The sequence below is a fragment of the Hemiscyllium ocellatum genome, chromosome 32, assembly GCF_020745735.1.
Source record: "Hemiscyllium ocellatum isolate sHemOce1 chromosome 32, sHemOce1.pat.X.cur, whole genome shotgun sequence".
Taxonomy (NCBI): domain Eukaryota; kingdom Metazoa; phylum Chordata; class Chondrichthyes; order Orectolobiformes; family Hemiscylliidae; genus Hemiscyllium; species Hemiscyllium ocellatum.
Window position 1 is genome coordinate 42075155 of NC_083432.1, and position 22086 is coordinate 42097240.

Sequence of the window (22086 nt, forward strand, 5' to 3'; positions counted from 1 at the left end):
TGGAACAAGCAACTTATATTTCTAAGTAGGACTTACTCAGAGGCTACTGGCAAGCACCTCTGTCAGACAGAGCAAAGGCAATTTCAGCTTTCATAACTCCAAATGGACTATATCAGTTCAAAGTCATGCCATTTCGTAAGAAAAATGCTCCAGCCACATTTCAGAGACTAATTAATAAGGTAATTGCCGGATTACCTAACCATGCGGTGGATATTGATAACCTGGTGATTTTTAGTCACTCGTGGAAGGAACATTTACAGCATTGATCGGACTTATTCGATCGACTTCGGAAGGCTGGCTTGGTGGTAAACCCAGATAAAAGTGAATTTGCCAAAGCCCAAGTCACCTTCCTGGGCCATGTCATTGGACACGGACAAATGGCCCCATGGGATGTGAAAATGAAAGTATTTGAGGAATTTCCAACGCCATCAACGAAAATAGCAGTATTACAGTTCCTGGGATTGAGTGGATGTTGTCAAATGTTTGTGCCAAATTTTAGCAGTGTGGCTGCTTCACTCACTGAATTGTTAAAAAAGGGCAAGACCTTTCAGTGGACAGTGGACTGTCAAAAGGCATTTGACAGCCTGAAGACTGTGTTAACCACTGCCCCAGTATTAGTCACACCTGATTACATGAAGCCTTACAAGGTGGCTATTGGTGCCAGTGATGTGGGTGTCAGTGCGGTGCTCCTGCAGGAGGGTGACGAGGGAATAGAAAGATCAATCAGGTATTTTTCCAGGAAGTTGAATGTTCATCAATTGAAATATTCAGCAGTGGAGAAAGAGACTTTGAGCTTGGTGTTGGCATTACAACATTTCAGTGTTTATATATTACCAGCAATGCATCTGGGACAATCGTATACGCTGATCATAGCCCATTGACATTTGTGGAAAAACTTAAGGGCAAAAATGCCAGATTGCCTAAATGGAGCTTGTTGTTGTAGCCATTCCATTTGACAATTGTGCACATGGCAGGTTCATGAGAACGTGATTGCTGGCGTGTTGTCGAGACTCGAATGAGATATGGGGGGTGTTCGGAGGCGGGTGTGCCACAGCCTGAGTACGCATGTGGTTGTGCATTTTTGCGTGTGTATAGTGTCACAAAGCTGGTCTCTATTTCTAAAGGGTACTGTTTTCTTGGTTCTTTTCAGAGGGATTGTAAACCATTCACACTCTGAATTGACTGGTTTAGTACAGAGATAAAAGAGTATTGGGAGGCCTTTTTATTTGTAAGTAAACAGATGGGGCTTTTGGCCAAAGCTTTAATCTTGTAGAAGTGACCTGTATAATGAAAGGGGAGTGGTCAGTCCTAAAAGCTGTAGTCTTTTTTTCAGTCAGTGCAGCAGGATCTATGTGGAAACAGGCTGTTTAAACTCTCCCTTTTCTGCCCTTCTAACATTGACCTGTAAGCCTCTGTTTTATTTCTACTATGTTTAAGGGGTTTGATAATTGGTACTGTTGTGTGCATTCGGAACAGCATAATTAAGTATAGTTTGGGATAGTCTGAGTTCTGCAGGTATTCTTTATTCTGTTCTTTGTTTGATTCCGTAATTTTGTGAATACATTTTTGTCTGTTTTAAAACCTAGTAGTCAACCTAGCTACCTTACTCTAGGTAATTTTCACTGTACATTTACTGAAAGAAATTGCAAAGTTACAGTCTGGGCTGCCTGCTTAAGAATATTTTGAGTGGTCTGGCCTAGTCCATAACAATGCAAAACAAAACTTTTCACTGTACCAAAGTACATTTGACAATAATAAATCAAAACGAAACTATACTGGTAAAATTGCCATAGTCTTACCAAATCATATGAGCAAGAGAAACGACTGGTGGTGGTTTCATCTGAGGGTCACAATGCCTTAAGGCAGGGGAGAGGCTGAAAATGAGAATCCTTCACGTTAACCTCAGCTAATGTGGGAATTGAGTCCATGCTTTTGGTGTCACTCTGCCAACTGAGCTAACCAACTTTCTAATACTATACAGTAAGGCTGGCATATCTCTCCCAAATAGACTGATCTTGTCTCTTTTTGGACATTAGCTGATGCCACTGCTACACCATCAGAGATCACAATCCCATTATTTGACAGCTTTACAAATTGCTACCTCCACATCCCCCATTTTCTTTCCCATCACAAAAACAATTTTAAAACTATTTAAAATGAATAGATTTTTGATCACTGGTCCCAAATGACTTCCCGACTGACACCTCAGTTGCTTGTCCTGTCTTATTTCCCAGGAATAGGTGAAGTTTTGCTCTTTTGCCAGTAGGTATATCCACGTTCTGAACAAAAACATTTTAGATTACTTACAGTGTGGAAACAGGCCCTTCGGCCCAACAAGTCCACACCGACCTGCCGAAGCGCAACCCACCCATACCCCTAGATTTACCCCTTACCTAACACTACGGGCAATTTAGCATGCTCAATTCACCTGACCCGCACATCTTTGGACTGTGGGAGGAAACCGGAGCACCCGGAGGAAACCCACGCAGACACGGGGAGAACGTGCAAACTCCACACAGTCAGTGGCCTGAATCGGGAATTGAACCCGGGTCTCAGGCGCTGTGAGGCAGCAGTGCTAACCACTGTGCCACCGTGCCGCCCACGGTGTACACACTTACAAATTCTTCTCCATCCCATCCCTTAACACTACGGCAGTCCCAGTATATGTTCAGAAAGTTAAAATCTCCTATCATTACCATCCTATTATTCTTACAGATAATTAATTGCTCTGCAGTTTATGCACTGTATGGTCGGACTGATAAGTACAAAATACTGTGACAGCTTCTTTCAATGGAACAGGTTGAAGACAGAATAAAGGAAGCCAGGAGACTAACTGAAATATTTTGTGCCAATTTGTTTTTCAGTTGGAAAGGACTAAGGAAAGATCTTTCAAACATTCTGCATTTTTAATATATATATATATATATATATATATTTATTGAAAAATATTTACTCTTCTACAAAAAAATTGAAAAGTTATAAAAGTACAAAAATACAGAAAAGTAGAAATAATAACACATTATTATATTGCAGTAATGTTAACAATAACCTACTACAGTTCAAGATACAATTGTTTCATATTTACTGAACCAAAGTTAAAATGAACTCAAGTTAAATGAAACGGTATTAAATTAAATTGCAATCCACTAAAATTAAATGACATTATATTACTCCACTAGCTGCACCTCCACTGAAGCATATGTCCAAGGGAGCAACAATTATTATGCCCATTTTAATTCAGCCTCCTCCCCCCTGGCATCCCCAGACCTCGTGGCTATATAAAGGACCTAATCAGTACCGCCAATAGGGCTGTGTCTATGTAATTTAGAAAAAGTTGCCATGTCTTATAAAATTGCTCTGTTCCATGGCGCACTATACTTGTCGGATAATCTTGGGGGACGTGCTCCATCACAAGTTTGCACCACCCTGCAAGATCTGGAGGTTTCTCTAATATCCAATTCATGAGGATGTTCTTCCTCGCACAGTGTGAGAGAATGTTAAATAACCTCTTCCCATGCTCACCCAGAGAGGGCAAATTTGGTAGTCGCAATAGAAGGGATACCAGATCCACCTTAACTTCAATTCCCAGGATCTTCTCCAGCTCTTTCACAGTGGTACCGCAGAATCCACGAATCTTGTAGCAGGGCCAAAAGCAATTGTGAGGCTACCTGTGCTGATTTTACATTTGGGACATTTAGGAGAAGATCATTTCTTTAACTTCACTAACCTCTCTGGTGCCATATGGGCCCTGTGAAGGATCTTCAATTACATAGCTTGTGCTTTATTGGTTATTGAAATTCTCTTTACATTCCCCCATATATCCCCCAATGTTTCCGATGAGATTTCTTCCCCTAACTCTTGATTCCAGATGCCATGGAGTCTCTCCGTATGCCCCAAGGCACTCCCTCTCTGCAGATGATATATGGTACTAACCGAGGGAGCACTCCCACATCGGAGCACTCTTATCTCTATACCCGACTTGTAGGGTTGACCCAAGAGCATGGTCTTCTTCTGTATATAATCCCTAACCTGGAAGTATTGGAAAAAGTCCCTATTAGGAATCCCGTATTTCTGACTTAATTGGTTGAAAGGCATCAATACCTCTCCCTTGAATAAATCTCCCAAATAGGAGACTCCCTTACCCTCCAATGCTCTAAAGCAGGAGTCCATTGACCCTGGTCGAAAGCCTGGGGCTCCCACTAATGGGTTGAATAGCAATGTCTTAAGCAAATTGCCCTCACCCTGCTGCATTATCCTCCATGCTTTGACCATATTTATGATAATCAGGCTCATTCACAATGGTACCCCAGAATCCACGAATCTTGTAGCAGGGTGAATCCATGAACAGTAAGTTGATGAGGGGACATCTCGCCTGTGAAGCCTCAACATCAAGCCATATTGACCTTGAGTCATTACGTGCCCAGTACCCCCCACATGACAACAAGGCACCTGCTTGGTATCTCTTCAGATCTAGGAGGTCTACCCACCCCTCCCCATATCCTGCAGAAGTTACAGCTTGGTAAATTTAATTAGGGGACACCTGCGACACCAGATAAATGATCCAAGCCAACTGGCAAACCCCCGCAGCCCCTGTTCGGGTAATAACAATGGGAGCATCCTCATAGGATATAATAACTGAGAAAGAACATGCATTTCAATCAAGCCTATATGGCCTAGTCATGATATGGTAGCTCCTCCCACCGCTGCTAGTCCTGCTTTATCTCTCAAAAAAGTTAGCTCCATATAGCTGACGGAAGGTAGGTGTAATAAAAATTCGCAGATAGAGAAAACATTTCTGTGATCACCGAAAAAGAAACTGTCCTCCAGTTCAGACACTTCCACCAATCCCCCCACGGGCATGACCTCCATCTTTGCACTATTTATCCCGTGTCCCGGAAAACTGTTGAATTATTTAATTGTTTGCATTAGTTGGGTTACGGACTTTTCCAGGTAAGCCAAAACCATTTGCGTAAAGAGTAATTTCGTGTTCCCCAATTCCCACTTTTGGAGCTATTATTCCAGGCTCCTTTCGGATGGCTTCCCCCAATGGCTCAATTACCAAGGTAATTAACAGTGGCGAGAGAGGACATCCCTGTCAGCTGCCTCTCCCATCACTAAATTTACTCGATTTCACACCATTCTTAATGGCTTGGGGTCTCTATGTAACACTGCCACCCACTTGGTGGAGGCCTCTCCTCGGCTAAAATGATCTAGAACATCAAAGAGATATGACCATTCCACCAGATCAAAAGTCTCCTCTGCATCCAGGGAGACCACCAAGCCGGGAACCAATCTCTGCTGAAAAGCTTACACTGTGTTCAATACCCGCCTGATGCTGTTAGAGGAGCTGCGGCCCTTGATAAGACTCATCTGATCCTCTTTTATAATAACAGTCAACACCTTTTCCAACCTCACAGCCAGCACCTTTGATAAAGTTCTGAAGCCTACATTCAGTAACGAGGTGGGTCTGAATGACGTGCAGTCCTTGAGGTCTTTCCCTTTCTTTAAAATAAGGGAGATATTGGCCTCCCTAAGAGAGGGCGGAAGACAGTCTTGGCTGTATGAATGACAATACATCTCCAGGAGTGGTTCAGCTAACATGGGTATAAACTCCTTGTAAAATTCACTCAGGAACCCATCTGGACTGGGTGTTTTGCCACCTTGGAGATGCCTTACCACCTCCTGCACCTCCTGTGTGTCAGACGTGCATTTAAAAGGGAGGCCTGATCTGCGTTTATACAGAGGAGGTCCAGGTTTTCACAAAAGGATTCCATTCTCATTTCTCCAACCCCACAGCCCTCCAACTGGTATAACTCTGCATAGAATTCCTGGAATCTGGCATTAATCTTTTACAGCTCATGTGTGATGTTGCCAGTTCTCACCCTACAATGGACAACAGAACACTTTTTTTCCCAGCCAGGTGGGCCAGGTGTCTACCTGGCTTATCCCCATATTCAAACAGCCTTTGTATTGCCAATGAGACCCCTCTCTTCCCCACTTGTGTGAGCACTGAGTTCCGAGCAGCCCGGACAGCCATGACCATTGCAGTTTGACCACGGATGGTCTGGTATAATAAGCCGACTCGGCTGCCTTCGGCCAGGCCTCAAGCATCCATTGCTGCTCCCCTCTCTGCCTCTTTTTCATGTTGAGTATGAATCTGACCCCTTAAATGCATTTTGGTGGTCTCCCAAAACACCAGTGGATTACTGGCCGTACCCCAATTGATGTCCCAAAAAGCCCTGAACTCCCTTGTATTGTACTGTACAGAGTTGCCATCTCTCAACCGAAATGGATCCATGCACCAGCGCCATGTTTCTATTCTACTGCCCTTGGTCTTAACATCCAAGTACACTGCAGCATGGTCAGAAATAGTTATGTTCCCAATCCTGCAGGCCAAACCAAGTCCAAACAAACTGATGGAACAAAGAACATATCAATTCTTGTGTGGCACTTGTGCAGGTTCGAGTAAAAGGTAAAATCCCTCCCATTAGGGTGGAGACACCTCTACACATCCACTAGCCTCAGCTCCTCACACAAATCCACTAACTGTCTAGGCTGCAGAGGTGTACCTGACAGACCCCTTGGCATCGTGTCTACCACAGGGTCCATGAGACAATTAAAGTCTCCTCCTATAATCGTACGGCACACCCCAAGAGCCATTAGTTTAGAGACTCGGTCAACTAAAAATTTGAGAGGATGCGCAGGGGGACAGTAGGGGTGGCACGGTGGCTCAGTGGTTAGCACTGCTGCCTCACAACGCTAGACACCGGGTTCAATTACCGCCTCAGGCAACTGTCTGCGTGGAGTTTGAACATTCGCCCCATGTCTGCGTGGGTTTCCTTCAGGTACTCCCGTTTCCTCCCACAGTCCAAAGATATGCAGGTTAGGTGCATTAGTCAGGGATGAATGTAGCGGAATGGGTCTGGGTGGATTTCTGTTCGGAGGGTCGTATGGACTTGTTGGGCCGAAGGGCCTGTTTCCACACTGTAGGGAATCTAATCTAAACATTCAGGATGCCATACTCTTCTCCGTGTACCAGAGCATTGAGAATGATGAACCGTTTGTACTCAACCTTGATTTGATCTATCACCTGAAACAGGAGGTTCCTTTCTACCAGTATGGCCACTCCTCTGCTTTTGGAGTTGAAGGAGAGAAGAATGCCCTACCGTATCCCCCGCTGTAACTTCAGATGTTCCCTATCGGTTAAATGTGTCTCTTGCAACAGAGTGATGGCAATCCCATCTTTCTTAAGATGTGAGAGCACCTTTTTCCTTTTATTGGGGAAATGGCTCCCCTTTATATTCCAGTTGACCCACCTGAACAGATTGCTAGTCATGGCTGCACACTGCAGCCCACATTCCCCCAAGAGGAAGAAGCCCATTCAATGTGCGATGATTGGAAAAAACACAGACTTTATCAAATCTGAAAACTATTCCCAACAATACTACTAAAACTAAGAAACTAACCACTACTCCTAACTTGAACAAATAAATACACAAACCACAAGTCTCCAGCGATCTCTCCCATCGCCAATAGGGGGCATTCACTCCCAACCTCACAGCCATCATGGCACCTCCAGTTAAGACTGCGCCCCAAACCCAGGCAATAGAGAAAAAAACATGTTATTTACACCCCTGCAAGTTAACAATGGACACCCACCCCTCCTCCTCCACATCTCAACCCTATACATGTTTACATCAAAGAAGTAACCACCCCTCAACCAGAAAAACAGAGCAGTACAATAACAGATAACCAAATGAACATAATATGGAACAAACCAGATTTTACACTAAAGCAATACCAAGCCTATAAGGCCCAAGACCACGAAAGGTAAAAGAACAAAGAAAGTGAAGATAAAAAAACTTATGCCAGTGTCTGCATACATCTTCTCCTCTTTCCCCCTTGGTCCCAGTCTATTATTTCAGCGAGTTCACATATTTTTTTGCTTTTTCTGCAGAGTTGAAGTTATAGACAGATCCCCCATAATTAAAATGTAGCATTGCCGGGTACCTCAAAGAATATTGAATATTTAGGTCTCTTAATTTTTTCTTAACATCATCAGAAGTCTTCCTTTTCTTAATAATGGCCCCAGAAAAGCCTTGAGAAAACATTATCCTCGATACTGGTATAAACCAGAGCCTGTGGATCTCTTAGGAGAAAGTGAGGACTGCAGATGCTGGATCACAGAGCTGAAAATGTGTTGCTGGAAAAGCGCAGCAGGTCGGGCAGCATCCAAGGAGCAGGAGGATCGACGTTTCGGGCATGAGCCCTTCTTCAGGAATAAGGAAAGTGTGTCCAGAGGCTAAGATAAAAGGTAGGGAGGAGGGACTTGGGGGAGGGGCGTTTGAAATGCGATAGGTGGAAGGAGGTCAAGGTGAGGGTGATAGGCTGGAGAGGGGGTGGGGGGGAGAGGTCAGGAAGAAAATTGCAGGTTAGGAAGGTGGTGCTGAGTTCAAGGGATTTGACTGAGCCTCACCATAACCTCCTTCCACCTATTGCATTTCCAGCGCCCCTCCCTCAAGTCCCTCCTCCCTACCTTTTATCTTAGCCTGCTTGGCACACCTTCCTCATTCCTGAAGAAGGGCTTATGCCCGAAACGTCGCTTCTCCTGCTCCTTGGATGCTGCCTGACCTGCTGCGCTTTTCCAGCAACACATTTTCACCTGTGGATCTCTTCCCAGTTTTCTGGATGTCTCTATTATTTGCTTTTCTTTATAGTGCTGGAGTCGCAGTTAGGACCGGGCAGGGGTGCTGATCCAACCTAAACCTATGCATCGCAATCCGGTGGGCCCGCTCCAGACTCACCCGGCCCGACTTGGTCTCCAGCACCAGCAACTCTGGGAGCCACCTCTCAGGGAACACAGCCTGATTCTCGACCTCCTCACACTCCGGAAGACCCACGACACGTAAGCTTTTTTCCTCCCACCTCGATTTTCGAGGTCGTCGACCTGTTCCCGCAAGGTCCGAAGCTGGTCTTCCAAGGTTTGGAGCCGCCCCTTGGAGTTCTCCGTCACAGTCTCAGAGGCTGCAGTCCTTTGCTCAACCGCTTCCACGCAGCAATCCAACGCCTGGATCTCCTGCTCATGCTTTGTCAGCATGGCAGAAATCAGTTCCAGCGCTGTTTCAATTTTTTTTCACAGGGTTTTGCAAACTCTGTGAGTAGGTACTGCTGCCCCTCCGAGCTTAAAGGCGCCGGCACAGGAGTTGAAGCAGCAGCTACAGGTGCACCCGACACAGCAGGGGAGTACTGTCCCTGCTGCTCTCCCCTAGCTCCCTCTCCTTTAGACATCTTCATTTCGATTCCAGAGTCTCCAAATCCTAATTTCAAGGGGTCTAGGTGCTTTGCCTGCTTTGTACTGAAAGTTTTCCTCAGGAGTAGCTGGGGTGGGGGTGGTGGGTGGTGGCGGGGGTTTAGGAGCTCACCTTGTCTGGGGTGTGGCACAGAGCTCAACACAGCATACTTTTCAGATTGCCGCCACCTTGAATCTCCCCAAATATTCCGCATTTTAAAGGAAAATCAACCCAGCGGAGGAAATTCTGGAGAACCTAGCCCTTCAGTTCACAGAGAGCGAGTTTGAAATAACTCAGAGGATCCTGGTAGAATTTGGATTTCACCTGAAGAGAGGGAAAAACGCTTCAATCTCATGTGAAAGGAATCATGGAAATGAAGGTATGTTCTGTTCCATCTTTGTTGCTCTGAAAGTTCTCAAAGCTTTAGATGACCGAGTAAGCATGTAATGATTTATGTCAGTCAGCCATATTCCTTGAAGATTTATCCCTTCCCTTCCAGTCATCTCCTTGCTAACCCAATGCTGCGTCCTTTTTCTATCCTTGAATAAAGGCAAAATACTGCACATGATGAAATCAAAACCCAATACATCATCCATTGAGAGAGAAACGGAGTTAACATTTCAAGTCCAGTTTGACTCTACTTTGGAGCATTCTCTTTTCCAACATTTTCAAAGAGCAAAGTAATAGATTGGAAAGTCAAATTATTAGGGGAAGAAGATTAAACTGGGAAAAATAGGGTGAATAGCCAAGGTCTTTTCCCCAAGATAGGGGGTTCCAGAACTAGAAGACATAGATTTAAGGTGAGAGGGGAAAGGAATGGACCTGAGGGACAACCTTTTCACACAGAGGGTGGTGCATGTGTAGAATGAACTACGAAACGGAGTGGTGGATGCTAATACAATTACAACATTTAAAAGGCATCTGGATGGGCATTTGAATAGGAAGTGTTTAGAGGGATATGGGTCAAATGTTGGTAAATGGGACTAGGTCAGATTGAGATGTCTGGTTGGCAAGGATGAGTTAGACTGAAGAGTCTGTCTCCCTGCTGTATGAGTGTATGAGTCTACAATCTGGGAAAAAAAACATTGACAAAGGTCAACATGACCAGAGGGAAACAATTAGAAAGTTCATCTGCAGCTTTCAGGAGAATTGTGTTTTGCTAAAGGTACAAAACCAAACTAGCCAATAAAGGAATATATGGATGAATAAAGAGTTAAAAGGAACATTGAACTTATATCATCAAAAAAATAAAGCAAATAATGACAAAAGCAGATAAAAAGGGATTAGAAAACAATCAATCTGTAATCTTGAGAGTAACTTCCTTTAATGGTCAGACCTCTCAGTGTTCATTAAAGGCCCACCTTTGAAAGCTAGCTCTTTCACAATGCTGAGGTCATAGAGTAACATGTCCTTACGTTTGATGTCTGTGCTTGTCTGAATCTGTGACTGTGAAGGATGATGTCATGAAGATAGAGAAATTTAAATTAAAGTTATTGAATGCAACTGGATTTCATTCAGCTGAGGAAATTCTGTTGTTAGTCTGACCCTGGGGATGTTGGCTCAGTTTGTGCTCCAGTGAACTAAAACCATTCCTTGGTCTTGCCTTGTTGGAAGGCTAAATATCTGGCTCCAGAAACAACTTTTTGTATATCCGGATATCAACATGTACACAACCCTCACTCAACAGGAAAGATTTTAGATATTTACAGCACCGACTTGGGTGGAGTTGTTTAAATTTGGGTCAGATAGATTGAAAATATTTCAAGAAGTGCCAACAAACTCTAAACACATTGTAAGACAGATCTGGCATTGACCTGGACAGAGCAATGCTAATCATCCTCCTCTTTGCCTATGAACATACAAATTAGCAGCAGAATTAAACCATTCAGCCTCTCTCTCCTGCTCTGCCAATAAATAAATACTAATAATAAATGCTCTGTTTGTGTTTTGCCTTCCACATTCCAATCCACCCCAATAATCCTTGATATCACTGCCTGACAAGAATGTCTGTAACAGCTTCACAAATATTTAGTGAACCTGTCTCCACCAGCTTTTGAGAATTCCAAAGTCACACAGCCCTCTGAGAGAACCTTAATTTCCTCATCTCTGTTCTAGGTGGGCAAACTCACATTTTAAACAGTGCCTTGTAAAAAGAACTCAGTTGCAAGAGGAATCAACCTTTCCATGCGGATTTTGTCAAGACAGTCACGATATTGCAAGTTTCAGTCAAGTCCCCCATCAGTTTTCTACACGCCAGTGGAAGCAATTCTATTCTGTTTAATCTTTCCTCATAAGATCTACTGCTCATTCCAGAGAGTTTCATTCACATTCACTCCAGCATCAGGTCACTGCAAATATTGTCAGTGCATTCCTTCACAGCAAAGCTAAACTTGCATTGTAAATTGTCACTCATAGTCCACAGGCATTCAACTTTATAACAGTTTGTTGTCACACCCTTCCTTTGGTCAAATAGCTTTTCCAGTCAGTACCAGAGCAACTATAAGACAACTGAAACAATTGGATCAGTAACAAAGTGTCCTTAACTCAAAATGTTCAAGCCTCCCAATCTCCAGTCTGTTCCTAGTGCCTCTGTTTCAGAAAACTCAACATGACTGATTGCTGACCCTGTGATTCAAAGCATCTCCTTCTCAGCTTTTAGTTAGGGTGCTTTTCAAGGAATCTCTCTTTAAATGCACTTCAGTCATACTGGTCAGCTTACAGCCAGAAATATATTGGGTTACGGCACAGAGCCCAGCAATACAGTAGACAGACAATGTTAGCAATCAACCAACTGGATCCTTTGGTGTTGATGTCAGTTGTTTGATAATACCATGTTCACCTCTGCATGTATTTGTGGCACTTCATAGGGATGGTATCAAAAACAAATTAACATCAAACCATCAATCATGATCAAAAAGGGAATTTTAAGGAATATGTTAAAAGAGGCAAGAGTGTGATAGAGAAGGGGGGGTTAAAGAATGAAAATCTAGAGGTGAGCTCTCGGCATCGGAAGGTAGAAGTTAACTTATTAATGAACTGTAAGTTTCACAAAATATATTTTATTTCATACCGTTGAGTGACTGGATGAGAATGGCTACAGTCTTAATGACTTCATTCTGACCAGGTGTCAAGGTGAGGGGCTGTCCCAGTGGATCAGCCTTCTGAATTCCTAACAGATCCAGCAGCTTCTCCACACGTGCTGCGTCCTTATCTTCCATCAGCTCCAGTATTTGAAGGTCAGGTTGGAGACTTTCACACATTTGGTCAAACTTCAAATATGTGGGGGAATGTGCAAGAGTAGAAAGTTAAAATTAGATTGACTTTTGTGTCCAATGGGACAATGGGATTTATATGACAGTGGCAAAAATGGACTGTCACTGTTTGACATCCATCATCAGCACCTACTACTGGAAATTATTGTGGACTGAAATGTTTATTATAAAAGGTAAAACACTGACATCAGATGGCTACTGTTATCAGCTGACCTGGTTGAGCCATGCTTCATGAGACATTCAATAAAAGTCTGAGCTGAATTTAACAAGTCACCAAAATGACTGAGACCAGTCACTTCGATCTGTATCTGCAGCTTGATGTACACCTTTCTTAAGTGTTCAAAAAATAGAATGAAAATCTTCCCTTCACATTATTCAGCTTGTTTTAAACAATTAATCCAGAACACAGGAATGAACAAATGAACTGTAACTTTTTGGCAACGATAAAGGAGATGTAAAGGATTTGTAACATGTTATGAAGATGTGGGTGTACTATACCTTTAAGCAGAGGGGGTTTACCCTGTGTTGTAACAAACAGCACAACTGAATGACTCTCACTACAGCCTTGCTTTTTATTCTCAGCATTTCAAAAGACAATGCCCAGTGATAAAGCAAATTGGACAAAAATCTTTTCAGAAAGAATTCAAAAGTATCAGTAGATTTCACTACTAATGGTAATTAATCATCAATTAAACAAACATATGGTCAGGTTAAATCAACAGGTCAAGTATTTCAATCAAGAATTGATTACCTACAGTGTGGAAACAGGCCCTTTGGCCCAACAAGTCCACACTGACCCTCCGAAGAGAAACCCACCCCCCTATATTTACCTCTGACTAATCCACCTAACACTATGGGTAATTTAGCACGGCCAATTCACCTAACCTGCACATCTTCGGACTGTGGGAGGAAACCGGAGCACCCGAAGGACATGGGAAGAATGTACAAACTCCACACAGACAGTTGCCCGAGGCGGGAATTGAACCCAGGTCCCTGGCACTGTGAGGTAGTAGTGCTAACCACTGTGCCACCCTTTTTTTATGAGACTCTCTTGCCTTTTTAAAAAAATTAATGCAGGGTTTGTTTCCATGCTGTCTGACTCTATGACCTGTGTTTGTGTATGTGTATGTGGTGTGCTTTGTGTAGCATACTTTCTTTCTGACGTTCCTCCTTCTTTCACTCAAGGAAATCTTGCAAATGGCTCCTTCAGTTTAAAGTAGTGAGTAATATTTTCATGGAAATAAAATGTAGCTATGTGACGAAAAGAGGAGTTCTTTGGGACGATGTAACTTTTTAATGGTGAAGCCAATTTATAATTTGATATGTAATAGATAATAAATAAATCTTCATAAATAAATTTGATATGCAATTGAATTGCATTTCGTCTACTGTTGTCCATTTTGTGATTCATTTTGAATTTCATGACCTTGTATCATTTCACTAAGTTTTGATCGTTTGTACGGCATACTTAATTAGAACATGGAACATAGAACATAGAAAAACAGCGCAGTACAGGCCCTTCAGCCCTCAATGTTGCACCGATCCAAGCCAAGCTAACCTACACTAGCCCACTATCCTCCATATGCCTATCCAATGCCCGTTTAAATGCCCATAAAGAGGGAGAGTCCACCGCTGTTACTGGTAGGGCATTCCATGAACTCATGACTTGCTAAGTAAAGAATCTACCCCTAACATCAGTCCTATACCTACCACCCCTTAATTTAAAGCTATGCCCCCTTGTAATATCTGACCCCATAAGTGGAAAAAGGTTCTCATGGTCAACCCTATCTAAACCCCTAATCATCTTGTACACCTCTATCAAATCACCCCTAAACCTTCTTTTCTCCAATGAAAACAGCCCAAGTGCCTCAGCCTTTCCTCATATGATCTTCCTACCATACCAGGCAACATCCTGGTAAACCTCCTTTGCACCCATTCCAGTGCCTCCACATCCTTCCTATAGTATGGCAACCAAAACTGCCCACAATACTCCAGATGCGACTGCACCAGAGTCTTATACAACTGCAACATGACCTCAGGACTCCGGAACTCAATTCCTCTACCAATAAAAGCCAGTACGCCATATGCCTTCTTCACAGCACTATTTACCTGGGTGGCAACTTTCAGAGATCTGTGTACATGGACACCAAGATCCCTCTGCTCATCCACACTACCAAGTATCTGACCATTAGCCCAGTACTCCATCTTCTTGTTACTCTTACCAAAGTGAATCACTTCACACTTAGCTACATTGAACTCCATTTGCCCCCTTTCTGCCCAGCTCTGCAGCTTATCTATATCCCGCTGTAACATGCCACATCCTTCCTCACTGTCAACAACTACACTGACTTTCGTATCATCCGCAAACTTGCTCACCCAACCTTCTAGCCCCTCCTCCAGGTCATTTGTAAAAATGACAAACAGCAATGGTCCCAAAACAGATCCTTGTGGAACGCTACTGGTAACTGCACTCCAAGATGAACCTTTACCATCAACTACTACCCTCTGTCTTCTTCCAACCAGCCAATTCCTAATCCAAACCTCTAATGCACCCTCAATGCCATACCTCCGTATTTTTTGCAGTAGCCTAACATGGGGAACCTTATCAATTGCCTTACTAAAATCCACATACACCACATCTACCGCTTTACCCTCATCCACCTCCTTAGTCACCTTCTCAAAGAATTCAATAAGGTTTGTGAGGCACGACCTGCCCTTCACAAAACCATGCTGACTATCCTTGATCACATTATTCCTATCCTGATGTTCATATATCCTATCCCTTACAATTCTCCCTAAGACATTGCCCACAACAGAGGTAAGACTCACTGGCCTATAGTTACTAGGGTTATCCCTACTCCCCCTCTTGAACAGGGGAACCACATTTGCTATCCTCTGTGTCTTCTGGCGCTATTCCTGTAGACAACGAGGACATAAAAATCAAGGCCAATGGCTCTGCAATCTCCTCCCTTGCTTCCCAGAGAATCCTAGGATAAATGCCATCAGGCCCAGGGGACTTATCTATTTTCACCCTTTCCAGAATTCCCAACACCTCTTCCCTACATACCTCAAAGCCATCCATTCTAATTAATTGTGACTCAATATTCACATCAGCAACAATGTCATGTTCCTGAGTGAATACTGTCGAAAAGTATTCATTCAGTGTCGCCCCAATTTCTTCAGCCTCCACACGCAACTTCCCACTACTAACCTTGACTGGACCTATTCCTATCCTAGTCATTCTTTTATTCCTGACATACCTATAGAAAGCCTTTGGGTTTTCCCTAATCCTACCAACCAAGGACTTTTCATGTCCCCTCCTTGCTGCTCTTAGCTCTAATTCTGCTCATGTTACTTACGTTCTTAAGAATCACACAACATGATTTGTCATCTGTCCAGCTTAACAGTGTGAAAGTGGCATTGGAAGATAGTTTGCAAAAATTGTGGTGTATTCATGACTTAGTCCATCTCAGGCTTTATGACAGCAAGTCAGCAGCCTGATTACAGTTGAGCAAATTTTATTCCAATGGATTTTTTTTTATTTCCCAATTTTGAAATCAATCCTTCCAAAAGAAAAGAAACGCTTAACACAAAAACATTATTGGCCAGCAAGATCTCTACTTTTAAATTTCAAAGATGAAAGTACAAACCATTGTCTCAAAATCTGGAAGATTATCACTGCTGCCTTGAACCTAAAGGAAAATGTTGAGGAACAGCAGGGATTTGTCTTTAGACAGCTTGGTTAGTTCAGGAAGTGAATTGTCAATCTCAGCTATCTGGGCAGAGAATGATGCTAATAAGCAAACATTTATTCTTACTAAGATTTCAGGATATCTGACTCTGATTTGCAAAATTCTTAATATCTTCTGGGTAAATATCCAGGTAAATAAGTCATGTCACACCATTGGATACTTTTTGGATGCAGGGGAATTACTCTAAGGAACGTTAAACTTCTCATGTAGTCCAGTTAGATCTTTTCAGGTAAGTCCAATGTTTGATTATCCAGAGAGACAGAGAGCAGGGTGCCCTTTGGTGTTTGGTAGATAAGCAGGAATTTCCTTGGGACTACCTCAAGTTCCTTTGTGGCTTCAGCATAAAATGGGCTTACATCTTGTGGACAGTGGAGGTTCCACGCTATTGAATATGGGACATACTATTCTTATTGTAAGAGATGACTATGCATGTTAAAACAGAAAGTTGATGGACCAAATAATAACATCATAATGTTCAATTAATTTGAGTTACTGTTAATAATCTGAGAAATTGTGCAGGTGAAGCTGGATTCTTCTGAATGTTATACATTAAAGATAATTTGATTCTGATTTTTACCTTCACAACAATGGGATGGTGGTGTTCTTTATTTAGATTAGTGACAAAATGCATTAAGAAATATACTGCAGACTTACTAAGATGCAGACATTGATTTTCACATTTCTTCCACTCAAATCCTGAAGAAACAAAACTAAAAGTTTGGAATTCCTAAACAGGAATTGGCTTTCAATATTAGGACTGATATAAAACAACAAGAATGAGCAATGGTTCCTTGATCATCCATTAATCATGTTGATCATTCCCACCCACCACCTCACCCTGTCCCTCCACCCCTACCCCATCCACGCTCCCCCTATTCCCATTCCCCACACAGTCCACTCCAACCATCCCCTCACCTCACAACCATCATCCAACACCCCAAAATCCTGTTCCACCACCCACCCACCATTATTGCCTTGCCATTGTACAGTGGATAGTCAGATAGACAAAGCTGAAATAAACAATGATGCTGAGGCATTTTAATATTAAGGCTCCCGTGCATTATACATATCAGATTGTACTTAACAGGTTGCTGTTGGGCTTTCTTGAACCAGTGCAACTTTTGTGGTGAAAATGCTTCCAAAATTGCTCTGCAGCTTTGTTTAAAAACTCCGACTGTGTGAAATAGCTGATTCAGAAAATAATTGATAGCCTTTCAATAAAAACCTGTCCCAGTTGAAATAACTTCACGAAGGTCGTTATCCTGTCACCAAGTTACCCTTTATTTACACTTGCATAGTACATGACAGTAACCCAGATAGATCAGAGACAGCTCCTAAAGTGAACAGAACCCCTGACACAACTGTTTATACCTGGAAATGTTAAAGTACTTGCATTACACTGTATATTTGGATGTTTGGATGGAAATGACCATTGCTTCTAAGATGCCATCATGAAGCAAACCATAAGAGAGAAGTAATCAGAAATAATATTGGTAATAGAAAAATGAAAGAATAGCAATGACAATTAAATACTTAAAGAGATAGGGAAGGAGGAAGGGGGTGGGTTTGCAGTATTGTTAGAGACAGTGCAATAGTATTAATAAAATGAGATAGCTAACACTAATCTAGAAAGAGAATCCATGGATTAAGCTAAAGGACAAGAAGAGATTCTAATGCTAATATGTTCATTTGCCAGACTACTTAGGGAATTGGAGTAAAAATATGCATCCAAATCTATTAACTTAATAAAACATACAGAACAATAATCATGAGAGATTTCAACTTGCCAAAGTAAAGTAGCGAGAGCTGGTAGTGAAATATTGTTCTTATTGTGGATACAGAATTAATTTCTTAACTAGAAACTGATATATATCAACATCCATGTGCTGCCTCACCAATGTCCTATACAACAGCAACATAACTTCCCAAGTTCTACACTCAATGCCCTGAGTGATGAAGGCTACTGTGCTAAAAGCCTTCTGTCCTATCTACCTGGGACTCCACTTTCAGAGAACTGTGCACCTGAACTCCAAGGTCGCTCTGTTCCATTACAGTCCTTAAGGCACTACCATTCACCTAAAACTCCTCCTACTTTCCAAAATACAAGACTTCACACTTATCTATATTACACTCCATTTGCCATTTCTCAGCCCACTATCCCAGCTGATCAAGGTCCTGTTGCAACTTCTGATAACGTCCCTCACTGTCCATGATACTGTCTATTTTAGTGTCATGTGCATACTACTAATCATGCCTTGTACATTCCAATCCAAATCATTAATATAGATAACAAACAGCAAAGGGCCCAGTGCCAACTCCTGAGATACACCACTAATCACAGGCCTTCAGTCTGACAAGCATTCTTCCACTATTACCCTCTGCTTTCTACCATCAAGCCAATTGTGTATCCAATTTGTCAGCTCCCCTTGGATTCCATGCAATCGATCCTTCTAAAGCAGCCTACCATTTGGAACCTTACAAAAGGTCTTACTTAAATCAATATAGACTACATCCACCACCCTGCTCTCATCAACCTTTCCGGTCACTTCATCATTGAATTCTAACAAATTTGTGAAACATGATCTCTCATGCACCAAGTCATGCTGACTACTCTTAATCAAACCCCGTCTTTCCAAATACATGTATATCTTATTCCTCAGAATCCACAAATGTTAGATTTACTGGTCTATAGTTCCCAGGTTTTTCTTTGCAGCCTTTCTTGAATATTGGCACAACATTTACTACCCTCTAATCTTCTAGGACCTCATCCCTGTCTAATGATTATGCAAACATATCTGCCAGGACCCCTGCAATTTCTTCTCTCGCCTCTTGCAGAGTTCTTGGATATATCCAGCCAGGACCATGAGATTTATCTATCTTCATACATTTTAATACATTCAACACCACTTCTACTGAGACATTGACTGTCCCCAAGTTGTCACCACTAACTTCACCGAGTTCTGAAGTCTTCATGTCTTTTTCCATGGTAAACACAAAGGAAAAATAATCTCCAGGGCAGGTAATTAAGTAAGTGTGAGGAATTAGAGGTGATAAGATAACAAAGTTTCACATAAAATTTGTAAAGGGTATAAGTGAGACAAATTCCAAATGTAATGGGGCTGGGGAAAAAAAATCAGGAGCTGAACATCAAACTAAGAAAGGCAGATAGATTAGGAAGAAGAAATTGATAAAAATATTGGACAGCAGTATGAGTTACTTGCAAAGGTACAGTTCAGCGTAAATTATTCTGCTTTAAAAAAGAGCAAACTTTCTATGAATGATACTAATGAAATACCTTGAATAAGGTAAAGCAAATACTACAAGAAGTCAAACCGTCAATGACAAAGATGCTGACAAAACAGAGTAACAAAATATGCATGAAAGGATGACATTTAACAAATTGAAAAGCAAAGTTCAGACTTAAATCATCAAAAATCATAAATAAAATGAGCAAAGAACTTTACAGACACTTTAGAATAGAATAGCATAGAATAGATTAGAATAAATTAGCCTTTATTGTCACAGGCATTCGTTTGAGTGCATTGAAAAGTGTGTAATGTCACCTCTTAGGGCCAGGGGAGCTACAGAGTATTCTGGTGCGGATACTTTACCTTGATACTATACCTAGGTAGACTTACTTTAAGCATTGTTACAGAGTTTAAAAAATTGGTTAGCATGGGAATAGAGTTTAAAAATTCATAATGATAATAAAAATTCACGACAAAGTACTTAAGTCCTAGTCCTTTCCAACATGAGTCTGTACCCACTGGCTTTCACATGCGGGCACGCTGCCTCCAAGATCTGGCCTCTGTCCAGGACTCGTTCTGCTCCCCGTTCCGGGACTCGGCCCACACTCACTCTGCTCCCCGCTCCAGGATTTGTATCCCTTGACTCAATTCTCCAGGTCAGGGTGGTTAAAAGTTGGGGAGGGGAAGAAAAAGTACTATAAAGAGGAGAAAGAAAAGGAACTGATGGGCAGAGGAGCTCTGACTGGAACTTCTTACTCTGCCGTCATTTTGAAAGCTAAAAAGCCTCCAGTAAGAAATTCAAATTCAGGACAGGATTGAGCTACTAAGGAATGCACATGTTAAACACCATTTATCAAGGAAACCAACGAGGTGGCTAGGACATTAGCAAAGGCCATTCAAGAGTTCTTGATCCTTTGTTCAAATCACTGTTTGGTCTCATTCTTCGATATCTCTGTGAGCTTTTAAAATCTCTCAGAACTTTGTGCTCCTCCAGCTCTGGGCTCTTGTTCCTCCTTTGCTTCCTTCAACCTACAGTTGTTATCTACATCTACTGTTTTCTTGGGCCACAGTCTCTGGTAATCAGTTCCTTAGTTAGCCTTGAATTCTCCTTGTTTAAGGTCCTCTCTAAATCTACCACATGATCCATCTTAGTGTTTGTTTGAATTATAGTTCTGCAAAATGCCTTGGAATGTGATGTTGTTGTTATAAAGGCAAGTTCTTGTTGCTATGCGCAGCTTCCCGTTAGGCCATGAAGCTAATATTGGCCAATATTTATTCCTCAATGAGAAGACACACCGCCTGGCCATTATCATGTACTGTTTGTGCAAGTTGGCTGTCTGAGAAGCCATGTCTCCACATTACAGTGGTGATGATAATGCACAAGTATTTAATTAGTTGCACAGATCTTTGAAATGTCCGAATGTTGTCAAAGGCACAATGTAAATACAAATTATTTATTTTCCACCAGACTTTATTAAAACAGATTTCAGGTGGTACAACAAGATGCAGCAACATATCCAACTTCCCTCGCAGAGTGCTGACTGAAATACGTACTTTACAGTTCTTCACTAATATAAGCAAGTGCAATACATGGAAAGCTTCTTTTGCAGCCAATAACGGTGTTTCAAGTTCTCAAAGAGACAGAAAAGAGAATGTGCTGGGGAAGAGTCATACTGGACTTGAAACGTTAACACTGTTTCTCTCTCAACTGATGATGTGTTGGGTTTTGATTTCAGCATGTGCAGTATTTTGCCTTCATTCAAGGATAGAAAAAGGATGCAGCCTTGGGTTAGCAGGGAGCTAATTGGAAGGAGAAGGGGTAAATCTTCAAGGAATATAGCTGACCAATGTAAATCATTACATCTTTACTTGGTCATCTAATGCTTTGAGAACACTCAGAACAACAAAGATGGAACAGAACATATCCTCATTTCTGTGATGCATTTCACATGAGATTGAAGTGTTTTCGCTCTTTAGGTGAAATCCAAATTCTTCCAGGATCCCCTGAGTTATTTCAAACTCGCTCTCTGTGAACTGAAGGGCCAGGCTCTCGAGAGTCTCCTCAGCTGGATCGATTTGCATTTCAGGTGCAAAACAAATGAAAAATCTTTCTTCCATCTTTTCCAGCTGAAAAACAAATTAGCACAAAATATTTTAGTTAGTCTTCTGTCTTCTTTTATTCTGTCTTAAAACTGTAAAAGAAATGTCACAGTATTTTGTACTGATCAAATCAGTTGTACACTGCATAAAGTGCAGAGCAATTACTTATCTGTAAGAATAACAGTGTGGTTATGGTAGGGGATTTTAACTTTCCAAACATAGAGTAGGCTTGCCATAGTGTTAAGGGATCAGATGGAGAGGTACTTGTTAAGTACCTTGTTATGTACAAGAAAATTTTCATATTCAGATTGCAGATTCACCTACCAGAGAAGGTGCAAATCTTAACCTACTCTTGGGAAATAAGTCAGGGCAAGTAACTGAGGTGTCAGTGGGGAAGCACTTTGGGGCCAGTGAACATAGATTT

General features: G+C 42.0%; 1 protein-coding gene across 1 annotated transcript in view; it reads right to left on the reverse strand.

Moving 5' to 3' along the window:
* Positions 1 to 21012: 21012 nt before the first annotated feature.
* Positions 21013 to 22086, reverse strand: part of LOC132830879 (uncharacterized) — a 38674-nt gene continuing 37600 nt past the window's right edge. Inside the window, exon 10 of the mRNA XM_060848794.1 lies at positions 21013 to 21689. Within this exon, the coding sequence (XP_060704777.1) occupies positions 21420 to 21689 (270 nt within the window). The 3' untranslated portion in view covers positions 21013 to 21419. The remainder of the gene's footprint in view (positions 21690 to 22086) is intronic.